Here is a 16,008-nt window from a genome sequence, read left to right on the forward strand (position 1 = left end):
GTGAATTAGAGCACTCGTAAACCGAGCACTCGAATCCAATAACTTCAGAAGGCTGTAGCTCGAGAATAGTAGTTATTCAGACCCAGGTCCCTTGGACTTTTTTAATCTACACATCGAGAAGTATCATTGACCAAACTTTCGTTAAATTTGAGCGGGACCACTTTTCCATAAGGAGTGTTGCGGTGTCCTTTATTATAAATTCATTAGAATGCAGGAGTCACCATCATCAAAACGTTTTCGACTTACTATTCGACGTTATTTAACAAGGCGGAAGTAGGAAAAACTACTTAACTACACCAATTAAATATTTAATTCAAGATTTAACAAAAATGGATAGTTTACCAAACTAAATTGCTTTTAGCGATATTATGTTTATCGATAATAATAAAATGCCGAATTTTAATATAATTTCGGTATTTTTATTAATATCTTTAAGCCAGCGGTGGTTATTTGTCATTATTAAAACAAAGCATTTCTATCTCTTTGGATGGGTTGTTCTTTTGTGGTTTTGTGACTGTTACTGTAGCAGTTTCCCAATTTTAAGTTGTCATAAAAATATGTTACTAAATTTTGCTCACTGGTTTTAGAATGCCGAAACAGTAATATGTTAATTATACATCCTAATAAGTAGAAAACTGGAACACACATTTTAAATTTTGTAACAAACAAATTTTGTTCTATTACTTGATATGAAAAAGATTATTGAAATCGGTTTAAAATTTTAAAGTTAATAAAAATGTTTCCAATCTAAATGAGTCACACTGTATATGAACTATTAGATACAAAAAAATGTTACATACGTACCACAGAATTTTATGTTAACTTGAATTTCGGTTTCTATCCGGTTTTCTGTGGTATTTTTACGTTTTACCCTAAAGAGTTGTCCGTCTTATGAGAAATAGTACCATCTTTTCTCTATAGTAAATTTTCTACTTTATATAGGGAAAAGTTGCTTGGATCGTATTACCTGATTGTACCCTCGGAGATCCGTGGAAAAAATTTACACCCAAAATAACAAAATTCAGTTTGGCAACACTGTGTGAAAGTTAATAGTAACATATCCTTTTTAAGATAAGCACAACTGTAATTTAGTCCAAACAAATTAATATATTTTTTTGCCAACAAAAATGAGATTTTTCAACCAAATAATGTTTCAAATATGATGTGCAAAATAATTTTTAATTGGGTTCTGCTAATGGGCTTGCTTTTTGTTGTCATTAAAGTAAAAAAAACTAAATTTCACTCATTAAATCATTATTGCCCGGTTATCGTCTTAATTAATTTAACTGTACTAATATCCGTCGACTAATTCTGTATGATTAATAGGTTGTTAAAACATTTTATCTGTAGCGGCTTTTGGAATATCTTTAAAATATCGAATTTCATTGATAAAATGCACATATCCCACCGATCTTCGCTTCGACCATACCAATTTTTAAATTTCATTTTTTATTTTCATTAAATGATGAAAAATTACATTTAACACACTGTAATAATAAAGTTGACTTATTCGTCCACCTAAATTATTTTTTCTATCGTCGTATAACTTCATATAGTACAAAAAAAATACTATTTTCGTAAAGCTTACAAGTGGTACGATCCATGGACCTAGTTTCCTAAATCGTATCATAGGTTTCCTTGATCGTACTTAATGTTAGTCTTGTGGAAATTTTTCAATGATTTCTTTTTGCCATCTAAAATACACAAACACAAGTATATTAAGTTGTTATTTTTCCTTTTAGTTGGCAAATAAGTAATTTTATATTAGAAAGGACAGGGTATCTCTGACCGTACCAGTACGATCAGAGACATAAGGAAATATGGGAAATGTAGGGAAAATTCGAGAGGTACGATCCAGGCAACTCTGGCTTTTCATGAAGATTTACAATTTATTACCTAAAAATAAAACGTCTTTTTGATACCAGTTTAAGTGTATTATACGAATGTGTTGATAAAATTACATTAAGCATACCTTTAACAAAGATATAAGCTTACATGGGATGCACGAAAACTACAAGCACGTGTTCAAAAGCACAATAATTGTAATAACACCATGCAGAATGACGCGAGCACGCACAACTCTATTGAGACTTGCCAAATTCCCCTTGTAGTACACAATTACGCTTTCACGAAGCTCTAGCATGCCTATAAAGCATTAAAATACAGGTGGTACGATCAAGGAAGCAGTACGATTTACGCAACTTTCCCCTATAAGTCCATCTACTAGTGTGTCTGTTCATAAATAATCTTTTTTTAGAGGGTTTCACTCCCGAAGAATATAAAGGGACCGAGTCATCTGCTTTAAAACTTTTTGCCCAAGAAGTAAACACTACGTACAAATTTTTAAATAATAATAATGAAGAAGAACGATGGGGGGACATTTACGAAAATTGGACCGGAGATGGTTTGCTGGGTCTTGTGGTCGATGATACGGTTGACTTTACATTCTGTGAGTAGAATATGCGTACCTATTTAAATATAATCACTTTCGAACGATTTAAAGTAAATTCCACCAAACGGAAGAAAAACCTTGCAAGATCATCAAGAAAATTAGAATATTAAAATTAAAATATGCCGTATCTCGTAAAACACTCGGTATAAAGTAGTAGGTAAAATCTTATATTTAGAATTCTCAAGAACTCTCTCATCGAAATTCATAATAATGTATAGGGCATTATATTTAAAATAAAGAAGTTTTGGTTAACTTCAAGAAGAAACACTTCCGGTATAACCGAAGGTGATAGGAAACTCTAATCTAAAATAATTAAGCATATCCAAAAGCCTCGTATAATAACGATCATAATAATCATAACTTCAAAGTAGTTAAAGAATTTAAATATCTAGGTGCAGCAATCACGAATGACAACAAAATAGAGCGAGAAGTTGAAACGCGAATAATTGCAGAAAACAGATCTTTCTTTGCTATGCAACATTTTTAATGAAGTCAAAACTTCTTTCACGAGGTGCAAAAATCCAGATATATAAGACCATAATTCGACCAGCAGTCGTATATGAAAGCGAAACAGAGACAGTGTGACAAACGAATGGAGACGCAGATACAATAAAGAGTCAATAAAGAGTAAATAACGGGCCTAAGGCCCAGCGCAAATTGAACCTAAGCGAGACACAACCTGCACCGGCGAACTGCGTAGACAGTTCTGCGCATCCTACTATCAATTCATGCATTCGCAGATCTCGCTTGGGAACGTTTGTCATCGGTGTACTGTTTGGTTGGGTCGTGGGACGCGTGACTCAATTCTCAGTTGTGTTTTTGTTTCCGAGATGGACGTTGAAAAGCTGATAGAACTCGTTCGGAATTATCCCATGATAGCTGAAAATTTGTTAATAGCGTAACGGTCTCTGGTCGGACAAACTTTAATGTATGGGAACACTGGAACAGGGGAACTTTTAATTGTGGAACAGGTTAAAGATTTGGAACGTCAGACTACAAAAACTTCCCATGTATTTTATCGGACAGAACTTTCAATTGATTTCTTATCCTTTCATTAAACTCTCATGCAAACATTAGACTGATATTTATCACCTGTCATAATTCCTGTCATTTGACATGTTCTACGTGTCGGACTTATTAAAATGCCCAGTTGGTGATAAATACCAGTCTGACTTTTGCATGAGAGTTTAATGAAAGGGTAACAAATCAATTGGAAGTCCTGTCCGACAAAATACATGGGACGTTTTCGTAGTATGACGTTCCAAATTTTTAACCTGTTCCACAATTAAAACTTCCCCTGTTCCAGTGTTCCCATATATCAAAGTTTGTCTGACGAGACACCGTTAAGCTATTAACAAATTTTCAGCTTGCTATTAATCAACTTTTTTTTGGTACGCGGGATCCAGGTCTAGAAATACAATGTCACAAATGATGACGTAATCCCCTTTATATAGGTAAAAAAATGTTGTATCATTCATTTCTTAAATCTACACAGCATTATCATTGAAAAATGATTCATTATTTAAAAACCGTTAAGGATATCTGTGAATATCGCATTACCCTCAAATAAAATTTGTCATCATATTACATTTTTGTTTATGCTTAAAAACAAAATATGTAGACGAGATATAAATATAATAGGTAAGCAGTTTTCGCAACGAAAATCACAATCAGTGTTGTTTATAATATAGTATCGGCTGATAAAATAATTAGTTTTTAGTTGGGGAAACACTGACGTACATCAATGCAAATTTGTTAATCGTTGAGAAAACGTATTTAAAGTTTTGATCGTTAGTTAAAGCCAAAAATGAGATACAAATTACAAGAGGAAGTAAAAATTTATTGTCCACAGTCTTAGTTATTAGGATTTTAGAATTATAATTTTTCTTAATCATCACCTCAAAGCCGCGTGCCTGAAAGTGCAGGAAATTAGCAAATATCTCATTGTTTCTCAAAAAATTAGCAAATAGGAATTTCATTGTTCCCCGAAAAATTCCATAATTTTACCATTGCATACTAATGTTGTGTCACGCACAACTGACAATCTGACTTTGTTTGATATACATACATAGGTACACTTCATCTAGCGAAATAGGGAAGAGTTATAATTCTTTGTTTCTTCAGACAAATACGAATATTAGGAATATCGTAGTGTTGATAAATAAATTTTTATGAAAAATTTGCAATTACGTCAGTGTTTCCCCAAAGGTGCGAGTTATTACAGTAAACTGGTTTTGACTATATAAAAATGCACTCATGCAAATAATGCGTTGTTGGTGTGGTAGTAATTTATTACACAGTTAAAATCATAATTGAAAATATTACTAATGTTTTAAATACATCAGATACATCAGCATTTTGTAATCAGTATTTGTACTCAGTACCACTGAGAACCGGTATCAAAAGTAACCGTTACACGTCCGCACTGATTTTGCCCGTCTCTATTCGTAACAGTGACAGCCAACGGTTGGGTTGGGTTGTTATCAATATGCGGTGCGCTAGAAAAATAACTGCACGGGTCACCCGTCCCGCCGACGCAGGTTGTGTCTCGCTTAGGTTCAATTTGCGCCGGGCCTTAGAGTCTCTATTCGGAAACGAAAATCTAGTCAGATATATAAAGGTCAGTAGACTCAGATGGGCAGGGCACAGGACCGACAAACATGGAAGGCAATAGACGCGGCAAAGACTCACGAAGATGAGTCAATGAACTCATGATGAAAAACCTCATATTTTAAATTTTCACATATTAATTACGTCTTAATTAAGTTTTTGTAAAACGTCTAATTAGAACTCACAAAGAATAACTCTATATAACAATTTTGATCCTTAGCTGCCATGGGTCCTTGGGGACAACTACATCCTTACGTGGATTTTTCAGTAACATTTGAAAGATCCGGAATCACTTGTATTGTACCAGCACCAACGTGAGTATTTTTCCTTTTTTACACCTTTTGTTATATGTTTGTCACTTGCTCATTAAGTTATCATTAAAGTATTATAAATTTAACCCCAACATTTATAGCAAAACTTGGAAAATTTCTTTCCATTTCTAGCACTTTAACCCAAATAATAGTAGTAGAAACTAAGAATGTCTTCGTCATTGGTGCTACTGTCCTAAGCAGAGCTTTGAGTGTCCTAAGTTTTCTTTGTCATTCAGACATATCCAATTAAAACTATTGGAAGTCTGTCACACCAGTTTTCGTTAGGTCTTATTAACTCCATCTTTCATAGTTGTACTGTTTCGTACCATTTTAATAATATGACACCAAATATTTCTCCGAGATCCGTCGTTCAAACGCGAACAGAAGATTTGCATCTGCTGTGGAGATCTTCTATATCAGCGCAGTAAAATCATAGTAACTTTTGATATTTGGTTTCCTGGCTTATGTCTCTGTATTTTAGTTGTATAAGTACTAGGGATGGGAAAAACCTACCGGTTATAACCTGAAACCGGTTTTTTACTCGACAATAATCGGGTTTTCCGGTTGTTTTTTTGACGCGGTAATAACCGGTTTTTCCTTTTAAAGTAATAACCGGTGAAAAACTGGATAAGTGGAATAAATACCGAATTCAGAGAAAAAATGGGAAAATTTTTCGCTCCCCGAGCGTAAATGAGAAATTTTCAGCTGACTGAAACCGATTTCACAACACTGATGACTGATTTCTATACTTATATACACTGATATCGATTCGAATGGAGTATCGCAAACTAAAGCACAATGTAAATGTAACCTAATGGGTATTGGCTATGAATAAAAAAACCGAACACAGGTTTATGAAGTAACCCGTTTTTGACCGGTTATAACCGCCAGGTTAAACGGTAGGTAGAAAAACCGGTATAACCGAAAGCCGGTGTTTTGTCTATAACCGTCATCCCTAATAAGTACTCAGCCAAAAGCAGTACTTTTCTAGAATTATCTCCGATTTATTATTATTTTTTTATACCGACTCCTGATTGGTCACAATATAACCTAAGTATCTAAATTGATATGTCAGTTCAAAGCTAGGACTTGTGGCAATAAAATTGTGACCAACATTTTTGGATGTAGTTTTGAATATTAATGTCATTACTTTGGTTTTCTCCCTATTTATTTGCTGGCTCATTTGAAGCAGTGAAAAAGTAATAAATATTTATTTTAATGTTTTTAGCGTATGCCATCGAAATGTGCGAAAGGCTTTACCATGCCTCTACACAAGTGGGATTAAAGATCAACCACTTACAAGTACAAGTGATGACAAACCTCGTTCTGAGTGAGAACATCAACATAGCTGGAACAAGTATAGATCAAAAATCAGCATACAAATATCTGGGGCACGAAATTCGTTTAAGTAGAGAGAACCAGACCAATGAGTTAATACGTCGTATATGGTTGACTTGGGCGGCTTATGGAAAGCTAAGAGACATTTTCAAATCAGCTCTTCCCATCTGCTTGAACAGAAGGGTCTTTGATCAGTGTGTGCTGCCGGTTCTAACTTATGGTGCGGAAATGCTAACGCTCAGTAAGACGCCCACAAACAAAATTAGAACAATACAGAGGGAAATGGAGCGGTCCATGTTGGGATTAACCCTAAGAGACCGAATAACCAACACATAATTTCGCCGTAGATCAGGAATAACCGATGCAATCAAAAGAATATCGACCTTAAAATGGAACTGGGCAGGGCATATCGCGTGAACGAAGGACGGCAGATGGACGAAACGTGCTCTCGAGTGGAAACCCAGACAGGGCGCCTTTCGAAGCAGAGAACGACCACAAACAAGATGGACAGATGACATGAAGCGGATATGTCAAAATTGGATGCAAGCGGCCCAGGACAGGAATTTGTGAGGAGAACTACGGGAGGTCTACGTTCAGCAGTGGACAAGTATAGGCTGGATGATGATGATGATGCAACAAATGGATCCATTGTTATATTTTAAGTTTTGCTTTGAATTCGTTTCTCTCTTTATTTTATTTTATTTTATTTTATTTTATTTTATTTTATTTAATTTTATTTAATTTTATTTAATTTTATTTAATTTTATTTTATTTTATTTTATTTTATTTAATTTAATTTAATTTAATTTAATTTAATTTAATTTAATTTAATTTAATTTAATTTAATTTAATTGAATTTAATTTAATTTAATTTAATTTAATTTTATTTTATTTTATTTTATTTTATTTTATTTTATTTTATTTTATTTTATTTTATTTTATTTTATTTTATTTTATTTTATTTTATTTTATTTTATTTTATTTTATTTTATTTTATTTTATTTTATTTTATTTTATTTTATTTTATTTTATTTTATTTTATTTTATTTTATTTTATTTTATTTTATTTTATTTTATTTTATTTTATTTTATTTTATTTTATTTTATTTTATTTTATTTTATTTTATTTTATTTTATTTTATTTTATTTTATTTTATTTTATTTTATTTTATTTTATTTTATTTTATTTTATTTTATTTTATTTTATTTTATTTTATTTTATTTTATTTTTATTTTATTTTATTTATCGTTTGATTTCGATTCGATTTTTGTTAATGATTCAAAACACTAACACTCTAACAAGAACATAATATAGAAATAAACATTTCTTTTAGGCTAGCTGCAGGATGGCTTACACCTTGGTATTCTTATTCTAACAGCATGTGGAGCTTAGTAGGAGCTAGCTTTTTGACTTGTGCTTTCGTTCACTTTCTTATGGCTTTGTTAAAAACAAAAATGCTCATTAACAGGTAACTAAGGATATGATTACTATTTTTAAATCATAAAAAGTAATACAATTTATACTCTGGGCCAATTAGCAAAATACAAGGAAAAGTTATTTACCAGCAATTTTATTGTTGGAATCGAATCTTATGATTGTATATATTAATAATACAGGTATGCAAAGTCCGCAGATAGTGTGCTACTTTTTTTATAAACAAAATGGCGCCCGAAAATCGTGTCTTTTCAATTTTTGCTCTATAACTGCAAAGATTTAATATTATCCAAATTATTATAATTAATCCAAAGATCAAATAAAAATTCACCGTAATTAAATTCTGCATAGAGCCGTGTTTTTCCCGATTTACTTCGATGAAAATTTTCCCCGGAAAATGTGGGTTTTTCCAACAAAATTTTTAATTGTCAACTAAAATTTTAGATAAGTAATTGTTGATCAGTAATTAAATATCTTGGTAATATAAAAGATCCTTTCGTATAGATTATAATTCCAGAAGCTGATCGAAAGTGAATAAACAGTTTAGCAACAATTGAATTGTTAATTAAAAATTTACGGTCGCTATAATAACCACAATAATTATGGAACATAAGAATAACTATGATTTTTGTATAAAAAAACAGTGTAGCTATCTAATGCACTTTACGGAATTGAAATTGGACTATAAACGGCCTCAGGAATATTTTAAAATTATAAACAATTTTTTGGCTTACAAACAAATAGAATATCTCGGGAAATATTAAATTAAATTAAATCATGAAAACGTTATTGGAAAAAAAGCGGACGCTTCTTCTAAAAGAAAAAATGTTTAATTGTGATAAGTGGTTCCTGAGATACAGCTGGTCAAAGTTGACCGGCATTTACGGCAAAGGTATAAACAATAGGATCATAATTTTCCAACCATCACCTTTTTAATCTTGTCCTCTTTCTCCACACGTTGAGCTCTTATTTTTCATTCCATTTCCTTAAAGTGAGACATTATCGAGAACGTTCCTTAAGTAGGTTTTTATTTTTAGTTTCAGTAAAGTTTTGTTCAGTCAGTTAATGTAATTTATTTCAAAACATGTCAGCTTAACCCTTTCAGACCTGGTGTACATTACAAACTTTTTGCAACCAAATTAATTCAGGTTTGAAAGGGTTGTTATTATTTTTTATTTAATAAATGTAAATATTTATTTCAAACTTATATTTTCATTCCATTTCCTTAAAGTGAGACATTCTCGAGATATTTCAGCTAATATTATCTATTAAATTCAGCTTCAGATCAGGTCATAAAGCCTCATAGAAAAGTAAATGTAGAATTACAACATATTAAAAAAAAAATTAAATTAGGTGCAGGGCTAAGTCTCTAATCTAGGGAGAAAAATCCATTCAAATATTAAAATTTCACATTGATGTGATTAAACTATGATATGACTACCACATGGTAACGAGAACAGCTGTTACATTATGTCACTGTTACACGATTGCCTTAAAGTGGGTGCGTTATCCTATTAGCAGTTCAAACTACACTCAACCAAACTTATATGGAATCACCTGATATTTTTTATTATTTTAAGTGAATTAATGCTAAATTAAATTCTCTTCATTCTCTCTTCAAAACATGACCCTTCATCTTTTATATTTATGAACGAATCTGGCAGTTTCCGTCCTTGCTTGCAGGGCCGCGCGAAGGCTTTCAAGCGCCCCGGGGCAAGTAATTTTAGGCGCCCCTTTATCCTTTCCTTTTTAAGTAGTTTTTTGCAACTTAGCCAATCAGTATACGGTATTCGCTCTGTGCGTGACCATGGTGGGGCTACCCTGAAATGATGCCAGCGTGAGTAGCGGCGAAATATGACAAGAATATTGAAGCTATCTTTGTTATGTTATTGTTTGTATAACAAATTTGATCAAATATAGTAAATAAATGTTACCTATTTATGACTTGAGGGTGGACTAAATATAAGAAGTGAGATGAGGTTGAAAGAAGCAAAAATAGGTACAGCTCGAAGACATGGACGGCAAAAGAGAGGAAGATAAACTCCCAACAGAGGAAGAAGTAATCAAAGCAATACAAACCTTGAAAGAAAACAAAGCTCCTGGATCAGATGACACACCTTCTGAACTTTTAAAGCATGTAGTAAAAAATCTGACCTGTAGTATAAGTAGGCCAGTAGAACTGATTTGGAAGCAGGTACAACTACCAGAAGACTTTAACGTAGGTATAATTGTACTTATTCACAAGAAACGAGACCAAACAGTTGGGATAACTACAGAGGCATTACCTTGCTAAACGTGATCTACAAAATATTGGCCTACATTATTTACGATCGACTGTCGTGATATTGTGAAAGCATAATAGGCAAATACCAGTTTTTTCAATAACAATCTTTATTCTTCGCAACAATAACAAGTTTTTTCAAAAGAACTAAATATTGCTCTGAAAAACATGGTGATTCCATATAAGTTTGGTTGTATGTATTATGAATACTATAAATATTTACAAAAAACAACAATAAATTACACTATCAGAGAGCAAATGTATTAATGAGCATTAATGAGAGAAATAAGGGTTCGTACACTTATGGGATCAAAGTAATACTAGGTAACTGCTATTTTTATATTTACCTACGATTGGTTAGTTTTCAGTTTTACAAGATAATAGCTATTTGTATAACAAGGGAGGAAAGTGTTTACTGTCCGACGCGTAGCGGAGGGCAGTAATCATTCAAGGGAGGAAAAGGCACTTTACTCCCATGTTATACATATGGTTTTTCCACCTTCCTCAAATAACAAGTCATTTTTTCATTTTTACTTATAGTCTGGGCTGATTATCGGAGAATAGGCCATTTTTGGGAAAAGTTATTTACCAGAAATTTTATTGCTGGAATCGAATTATAAGATCCTATTTATTAATAATATAGGTATGCAAAGTCCTCAGATAGTGTGCTACTTTTTTTATAAACAAAATGGCGCCCGAAAATCGTGTTTTTTTCAATTATTGCTCTATAACTCCGAAGATTTTAAGTTTACAACAAAAACACCCAAATAAAAATTCACCGTGATTAAATTCTGCATAGAGACGTGTTTTTCCCGATCTGCTCCGACGAAAATTTTCCTCGGAAAATGCGGGTTTTCCCAACAAAATCTTTAACTTTCAAATAAAGTTTTAGATAAGTAATTATTTACCAATAATTAAATAATTTGGTGACTTAAAAGCCTTCTTGGTTTAGATTATAGTTCCAGAAGCTGGTGAAAATTAAAGGAATATTTTAGCAACAATTCAATTGTTAATTAATAAATTACAGTCGCAATAAAAACCAAAATAATTATGATACACTGATTAAACTTTGAAATCTTATAAAGATGAGATGCATATTTAACATTTTGTCGACAAAATATTAATTTTTAATTTTTTTGCATAATATTTAAATGTTTAAAAAAATAGTTATAAACAAATTAACGTTTCTCAGAAAGTTTTTATTATATTATAATTTTAAGAAATGGCTAAAATGCGCATTTCAAATATCTTGAAAATGAATGCCTTAAAACTTTTTTGCAACCATTTACAAAAAAGTTATGAAACAGCAAAGTAAACATACGATTACTACGGTATTTATAATTTTCCTTAATTCTTTCAAAGCGTAGAAGTGAGTTTAAAGTACAAGCTAATTATTTATAAAAAAAATATCGATTATCAATTTAATGGTTATATTTTAATTAAAGATTATAAATATATTTTTTTGTAATTTACACGCGCGAAAGTAGAATAATACACTACCGTAGCTACCCGCCCACATACACAACTCGCGCGAGTTTAAGCGTGTCAGTCGCTTCGAGTGAACATTTTATCTCCGGCTCTGTATCAAGCCTACTTTCGCGCTAAAAATTACAAAAAAAAGTATTTTTAATCTTTGATTAAAATATAACCATTGCACTAATTTTTGACATTCTTTGTGAGTAATTAGATTATACCATAGACTCACTTTTAAGCTTTAAAACAATTAAAACAAATTATAAACAACGGAGAATTCGTATATTTACTTTGTTGTTTCATAATGGTAGGGGAGCAAAGTATGCTAAATGTGTAGTCACTCGAGCGCTTTGGGGACCTATTGTGTTGTGAAGAGTAGGTCCTTAAACCAAAAAAAATTAAGTAAAGTTTTCCATTTTAGTGGGCGCTTGCCATTTTTTAATTTAATTTTCCATTTCCAACAATCGTTTTCTCCGATTATAACGCCATCTATCCATAATTCCAAAAAATGTTTCGAATAAAAGTTACTTATTTTTACGTAAGGAATCCAAATCTACAATAAAAAATGAGGGCTCCTATTTAAGATTTTAAAGTAACCCCCCACCCTACCTCCGTGGGGGGTCGTGTTTGGTGTCATTCGATAGATTTTTCAAAAATATTGAATAAGTGTATTTTACAGTTTTTCGATCTGATGTTCATTTCGCGAAATATCGCGGGATTCGTATTTAAAATATTAAATTTACCCCCCACCCCTCTCCGTGGGAAGTCGTGTTTGATATCATTCGATAGATTTTTAAAAAATATTGAGCACACATTTTTTAGTTTTTTGATCTGTCATTCATTTCGCGAAATATTCGCTTTTTTCTTGTGAAACTTTGGGACTCACCCATTTCCTTACACCCGGCTCAAATCGTCAGATTTTTGAAATATACACTCTTTTGCATGCACTTAACTTACCTTATCTTAATCTGATAATTTCGAGTTTTTTTAAGGATAGATTTTTTTTTCGGGCCCCCCTTAACGAACTCCCCTGTGTTAAGAGCCAATATATGGTAGAGGTACATCTCCAGGGTACGTTTCTCCCCATATGATAATCTGACGCGCTCGAGTAACTGCAAAAATCCCCGCTTGGGCTCCCCTACCATAACTTTTTTTGCAAATGGTTGGAAAAATTTTTTAAAGCATTCATTTTCAAGACCTATGAAATACGCATTTTAAGTATTTCTTAAAATCAGAATATAATAAACAATTTCTGAGAAATGTTAATTTGTTTATAACAATTTTTTTAAACATTTAAAGATTATGCAAAAAAATGAAAAATTTATATTTTGTCGACAAAATATTAAATAGGCATCACACCTTTATATTCTTTCTAAGCTTGATCAATGTCTCATGATTATTTTGGTTGTTATTGCGACTGTAAATTGTTAATTTACAATTGAATTGTTGCTAAAATATTCGTTTCATTTTCACCGGCTTCTGAATTTACAATCTATAACAAGAAAGCTTTTATTTCACCAAGCTATATAATTATTGATAAATAATTACTGGTCCAAAAAATTTATTTGAAAATTCGATATTTTGTTGGGAAAACCCACATTTTCCGAGGAAAATTTTCGTCGGAGCAAATCGGGAAAAACATGTCTCTATGCAGAATTAAATTGAGGTGAATTTTTATTTGAGTGTTTTTTGTGTAAAGTTAAAATCTTCGGAGTTATAGAGCAGTAATTGAAAAAAATACGATTTGTCGGCGCCATTTTGTTTATAAAATAAGTAGAACACTATATGCGGACTTTTCATACCTATATTAATAATATATCGGATCTTATAATTCGATTCCAGCAATAAAATTGCTGGTAAATAACCTTCCTTTGTACTTTACTAATTAGACCAGCGTATTATAACTATTTTTTTTTTCAAAATTTAAAGATTTTGCAAAAAAAAAGAAAAATTTATATTTTGTCGATAAAATATTAAATAAGCATCTCATCTTTATAATCTTTATAAGTTTGATCAATGTATCATGATTATTTTGGTTATTATTGCGATCGTAATTTGTTAATTAACAATTGAATTGTTGCTAAAATATTCGTTTAATTTTCACCGGCTTCTGGAATTACAATCTATACCAAGAAAGCTTTGATGTTACTAAGTTATTTAATTATTGATTAATATTTGTTAGGAAAACCCGCATTTTCCGAGGAAAATTTTCGTCGGAGAAAATCGTGAAAAACATATCTCTATGCAGAATTTAATTGCGGTGAATTTTTATTAAGGTGTTTTTGTTGTAAAGTTAAAATGTTCGGAGTTATAGAGCAATAATTGAAAAAAAATACGATTTGTCGGCGCCATTTTGTTTATAAAAAAAGTAGCACACTATCTGCGGACTTTGCATACCTATATTATTAATATATAGGATCTTATAATTCGATTCCAGCAATAAAATTGCTGGTAAATAACTTTTCCATGAATTTTGCTAATTAGCCCAGAGTATTAATTTATTTATGTAACTAACCAACAAAATTTATTAGAACTAAAACTAACAAGTAGGTACAATATAACTGTCAAGTGTCAAATATAAGTCAAATTATTAATGTAAACATTGTTAAATCAAAATAACAATTTACTGTTTTTACCATTCTGTAAAATACAGAGTGTTCTTAAATAAACGTTAAAATGTATAGATACTTACGTAATAGAAAATAGATATTGTACAGGGCTTTAATAAGTTATATTTCATGAATGAAATACCATGACGTCACTTTTACTTTTCCTCCCTAGGGAGGAAAAGTACAACTTTGCTCCCTACAATCAGGTCCGGAAAAGTATACTTTCGGTAGAGGTAGGTGGAAATAAAATATTGCTAATATTTCTGGTAATTTTGGTTTTGGTAAAAAAAAATTCTTTCGGTACCTACCGGCGTGCGCTTTTTCGATTACGTCGCCGGGGGCAATGCCCCTCTTCATCCTTATGGACGGCGCGGCCCTGCTTACTTGCTTTTTCGTGCTTAAGTACACGAATTCGTTAATCATCTTATTTTACACATCCTATTGAAAATAGCACACTTTTTTAATTTCCTATGTTCCAGTTTTGATGTTAAAGACACCAATTTACGTGATAAATCTTTTGCTGCCTGGTTAACTCGGCATCCCGTAACTTACTCCTGCTATATAGTCCTTGGGCACGGCAACTCTTCTTCTTATCGTTTTAACTAAAATATTTACACCTAAAGCTTCCAAAAGCTGCAGGTTTCAAATACATAGTGATTCCATGTAAGTTTGGTTGAGTGTAGATATTTTAAAAAGATCGTAACTGTTTCAGCTCGACAGAGTTAGCGAACAAATCGTTTGGAAATTCCATTCTAGTAATGGTAAAAATATTTCTCGTTCAGTGTGTTGACGATGTCGATTCTCCTCCAGGAAGATACGGCACTTTATTCATGGGACTGCTTTTTATGTACAGCCTTTTTCTATCCAGTACCTACAGTAGTGGATTAGCTGCAGTTATGACTTTACCGAGATATAACCACCCAATTGAAACAGTACAAGATCTGTTGGATAGTGGTATTCCATGGGTTGCTCCTCACGAGATTTGGATTTTTTCCATATCGCATTCAGAGGTGGTAAGTTAATTTCACGTTAGTACAATATGTGTATAATTACATCAAGTACATGATGAATACAAATAAAGTTAATGCCACCTAGTTTTTCTTCAATTTTATTTCAATTTTATTACTTTATTCTCTGTTTCTACAGTGGAACCCCGATAACTCGGCCTCCGATAACCCGGAAGTCCGGCTAACCCGGACCGATTTTCATCAGACAAAACAAACATTTTTTTAATTTGACTGAGTTTTTTTACAAAGAAATGAACAATACTGTATACAACTGTACGTAATTTACATGTATTGTCCATATGTAGTTCATGTTTTCGCAATTATAATGGAGTTTACCTGTAGGTATATCGTATTTTATTATTTTTTACCATATTCTCCGGCTAACATGGATTTTCGATAACCCGGATTGGCCGCGATCCCGATTAATCCGACTTATCGAGGTTCCACTTTATATAGGTGCTGCCAAGATTATCTACTAATTACTCAATGGGT

General features: G+C 32.0%; 1 protein-coding gene across 1 annotated transcript in view; it reads left to right on the forward strand.

Annotated features, from left to right (window-relative positions):
• LOC114324953 (uncharacterized) overlaps positions 1-16,008 on the forward strand; it is a 54,586-nt gene that overhangs the window by 12,910 nt on the left and 25,668 nt on the right. The window contains exons 4-7 of the mRNA XM_050659912.1: positions 2,258-2,449; positions 5,283-5,376; positions 8,046-8,180; positions 15,222-15,522. Of these exons, the coding sequence (XP_050515869.1) occupies positions 2,258-2,449; positions 5,283-5,376; positions 8,046-8,180; positions 15,222-15,522 (722 nt within the window). The remainder of the gene's footprint in view (positions 1-2,257; positions 2,450-5,282; positions 5,377-8,045; positions 8,181-15,221; positions 15,523-16,008) is intronic.

The sequence above is a fragment of the Diabrotica virgifera genome, chromosome 1, assembly GCF_917563875.1.
Source record: "Diabrotica virgifera virgifera chromosome 1, PGI_DIABVI_V3a".
Classification (NCBI taxonomy): Eukaryota; Metazoa; Arthropoda; class Insecta; order Coleoptera; family Chrysomelidae; genus Diabrotica; species Diabrotica virgifera.